Source organism: Sardina pilchardus, chromosome 12, assembly GCF_963854185.1.
Source record: "Sardina pilchardus chromosome 12, fSarPil1.1, whole genome shotgun sequence".
In the NCBI taxonomy this organism is placed as follows: Eukaryota; Metazoa; Chordata; class Actinopteri; order Clupeiformes; family Clupeidae; genus Sardina; species Sardina pilchardus.
In genome coordinates, this window is record NC_085005.1 from 26,312,731 (window position 1) to 26,316,637 (window position 3,907).

Below are 3,907 nucleotides of genomic sequence, written 5' to 3' on the forward strand. Positions count from 1 at the left end.
AATAAGGCCTAGTCTTAAGGCCTCGTTGAAAATCAGCCTCGTCTGACACAGTCCTGCTAGACCCGGTCCACTCAGGCAGGAGGCTACTGCGGGACACTGAGGGGTGGAGACGCTGGTTGACAGCACCCTGTCCCTACTTTAGCAGAGCAACAAGCGCTGGATCAGGTCTGGGCCGTGGGATTAATCGGTTAATTAATCCGATGTGGGGGCCGAAGCCTAGCGCGTTAGTGAGACAAATGGGGCTGAGTGGATCGGCTGGACATACACACACACACACACACACACACACACACACACACACTTCCATTCCTCACACACACACACACAAACATGGACAAAAACACTTGGGCAACCTGCCACCAACACCACAATGTTCCTGCTCTGCTGGATTAGGTTTATGTGTGTGCGTGTGTTTATATTGTGTGTGTGTGTGTGTGTGTGTGTGTATGTTTAGGCTTTGCGTTAACAAAGTGATGTAACAAAACAATTCGATTCAATTCAGTACATTACAGTACAGTGACTGCCGTGAGAAAAACAAGTCTTATTTATTTATGTCTGTTCCAGTGCAGACCTAGCAAAGAGCCAATGTACTGTAAGGATGCACTGAAACAGATCAAAATCATTACACCGTTTTGCACCATCTGGACACATGCAATTGAGCTGATGTTGTAAGAAGGGCGATAAGAAGACAGGAACACAAAGCAAAGAGAGGAAGGGAAAAGCTTTTACCTCTCCTGTGACCAGGTACTTGCCATCTGAGGAGAAGGCCAATGTGGTGACAGCTTTCCTGTGAGGGAGACAAGAAGACTTCAGAACCGAAAGAAGAAGAGCCTCTGAGGCTGAAGAAGGCTCTGGCCATGACGGCCTTTAGGGTGGACACTGCCCTGCACCAGATCCACCAGGGCCAGTTCAGTCCAGCCCACATGCTACTCAGACACCTGGGAGGCCTTTCAAGAGTGTGTTTTGTGACAAACCTCTTCATTAAGGTGACCAGATGTCCGAGACCAAAACCAAGGACTTAAAAAAATGTATCTACAAAAATCCCCAAAAAATGTATCTATAAAATCCCAAAAATGTAATACAAGTTTTATCTTCAAAAAAATGGGATCATAGGTAGTATTTCTGTATTTTCCCGGGGACGGGCAACCAAAAACGGGGACTGTCCCCTGGAACCGGGGAAGTCTGGTCACCCTACTCTTCATAGCCCCATTGCTTCATTCTTTAGGCCAAACGGCTCTACTTTTAGGAGAGTTATTGGTTGACGTCATGATCTGACAGATTTAGTCAAATAGTTTAAAATCAGGGGATGTAGGTGCCTCTCACCGTGATGTGTTGACGATATGCTGCTGCCTGTTCTTCTTTGGGTTCAACAGCACAACCACACATCTAGAGACATGGACATCAAGAGTGTCAGAGAGTTATGCTGTGCACTAAAGATATTAAATACAAATATCTATCAATAATTATAAAAAATGTACAGTGCATACACACACTCTCTCTCTCTCTCTCTCTCTCTCTCACACACACACACACATACGCATGCACGCTCACGCAAACACACACAGCAGCAGCATAATCCAAAACTATCTTCTGCTGGGAATGTGCTATGGCCCTTGTCCATGGTCCTGAAGGATTCCCCCAGTGCTTCACTACTGCACCTCAAAAACAAGTATATTCTCTCTCTCTCTCTCTTTCTCACACACACACACACACACACACACACACACACACGCCCCACATCATGGCATAGTGCCAGGCTGTAGCCCTAGTTCTCTCGTAGGACCAGACACCGCCCTCCTCTCAAACACTGCATGCTTGACCTGCATAGAGATTATCTACTCCGCACAATGGACACAATGTTTAGGCAGCACACACACACACACACACACACACACACACACACACACAAATGCAAAACAAACCACTGAGACAACAGCTATGTGTGCTGCAATATTATTCATACAGCTTGATAACAGCCTTACAAGCTGTCATTCCCCTTATGACACATGAGTTTTAACCTACAGTAACTCAGACTTAAGCTTCTCAGTACAGCTCTGGTACTATACAGTACATGCTCTGTGTAAGGCTGTCTGTTGTCACTGCATGGTTTACAGTTCTGCAAGTCGGTGAGCCTTTATCAGCTCAGCTCATCCTTTGTAGATCAGCACTCATTCTGGCTGCGGTTAGGCTGCTTAGTCTGCTAGCCTCAGAACTTGTGTCCGCTCAGTTCCACGTTCTTTAACACATCTCGCTCTCTCTCTGTTTATCTATTTTCTTTCTCTCTGTCGGTCTGTCTCGTTCCGTCTATCTACTTTTCAGACTGTCTGTCTGACTACTTCTGTCAGCTCAGTTTATACTTAACGTAAGGGAACCATATTCCGCATGGTGCCCAGGCTCTAACAAGATTTCGTAATTGTCACTTGTGATGGAATTAAGCAATAAGTTCCCCCCCCCCCCCCCCTAGATGTTCTACAATCAGCATAAGCTATGAACTCGAGTGGCTTATTGCTTAAGTGTCAATTGTACGGAATGGTGTTACATGGGCACCTTATGGAACACGGTTACCTTACCATACTCCTTCTCTTTTTCATCTTTCTTTTGCTCACACACACACACACACACACACACACACACACAAACACAAACACACACAGAGGCACACACAGACACACACACACACACACACACACACACACACACACACACACATCCTCTCACCCGGCTGGGTAGGCCACCAGGCCAGTGTTGGGGTCACAGGTCAGACCACTGTTCCCGGAGGTCGTGATGCCTAGCACCCTCTCAAGGGTCACCTGTTGGTCACAGAAGGTGTGACAAAATTCCACAATCACCATCACGCAACCATTAACACATGATCATCTGATGATCTCACACTCCTGTGGGTCTAGAACATATATATTTATTTCAAAGGTGACGCATTCCAATATGATACTAAACATAATACATATGCATCAGGAAAGGGAAATTACGCTCAACTGAATATAAATGAATATGAATATAACAATGTATTGATTATTTTAATTTACACTGTAATATAAATCGCATAATGTTGCAGTCACACTTTATCTGTGTAAAGGCAAATAACAAATTCAGTCTTGATCATGTTAGTGAATTTATTTGACGACACAAGAGGTTGGTGACTTGACAAAAAAAAGACAAATCTGTGCAACATTTTCGAGATAAATGCTCAAATAAACTGCCAAGAATGACAATGATATCTGAAATGTGCAGGACAACTACCTAAGCAAGGGCATAACTTCACACAGTCTCTCTATCTAATGATATAACCATAACGAGATTAACCTACTCAGAGGATAATGTTGTTAAACAGAACAAATGTCACATTGTTTCATTCACTCAATGAGATCAACAATCCTTGCTGAAGATAAAAAGCTTTGGCGAGGTAAAGAGTGGTTTGAATCATCACATACAAATGGACATATCTCTGACATTTAGATGACCAAAAATTATGATGAGAACTACTAATTGTTCGTTGCACAAAAGCGACCAGGCGCAACTCTTCAACACAACTTTGCCCACAGAGCACGCAGTTGATTGTCATATTCAAAATGCACACCGATAACAGTCATTTAGGTAGGCTACGATATCCTAATGTGTGGCTATGGATAGGTTACATTTCAGGAGTGAGAGGCTCACCTTCGTTGTTAGGTTTTCCTTCGTGCGACTCCTTTTCAGTTTGATGGAGGGCGACCGGAGGAAATTCGTTATCCGATTTTTTATTGTAGTCCCATCTCCAGCCATAGTGCTAAATTTAACTTCAAATGATCTGAGACGTGATTAACTGCAATGAAATCTCATCAGCCTGTCATTGACGCTCATTAATCAAGTTTTGATCAACTATAATTCTTGAAAACTATGTTGCCTCGGA

General features: G+C 43.8%; 1 protein-coding gene across 1 annotated transcript in view; it reads right to left on the bottom strand.

The window, feature by feature from the left end:
• Nucleotides 1-3,907, bottom strand: part of LOC134097427 (mitogen-activated protein kinase-binding protein 1-like) — a 25,909-nt gene extending 22,002 nt beyond the window's left edge. Inside the window, exons 1-4 of the mRNA XM_062550302.1 lie at nt 3,676-3,907; nt 2,719-2,810; nt 1,324-1,386; nt 730-787 (exon numbers count right to left, since the gene is read on the bottom strand). Of these exons, the coding sequence (XP_062406286.1) occupies nt 730-787; nt 1,324-1,386; nt 2,719-2,810; nt 3,676-3,780 (318 nt within the window). The 5' untranslated portion in view covers nt 3,781-3,907. The remainder of the gene's footprint in view (nt 1-729; nt 788-1,323; nt 1,387-2,718; nt 2,811-3,675) is intronic.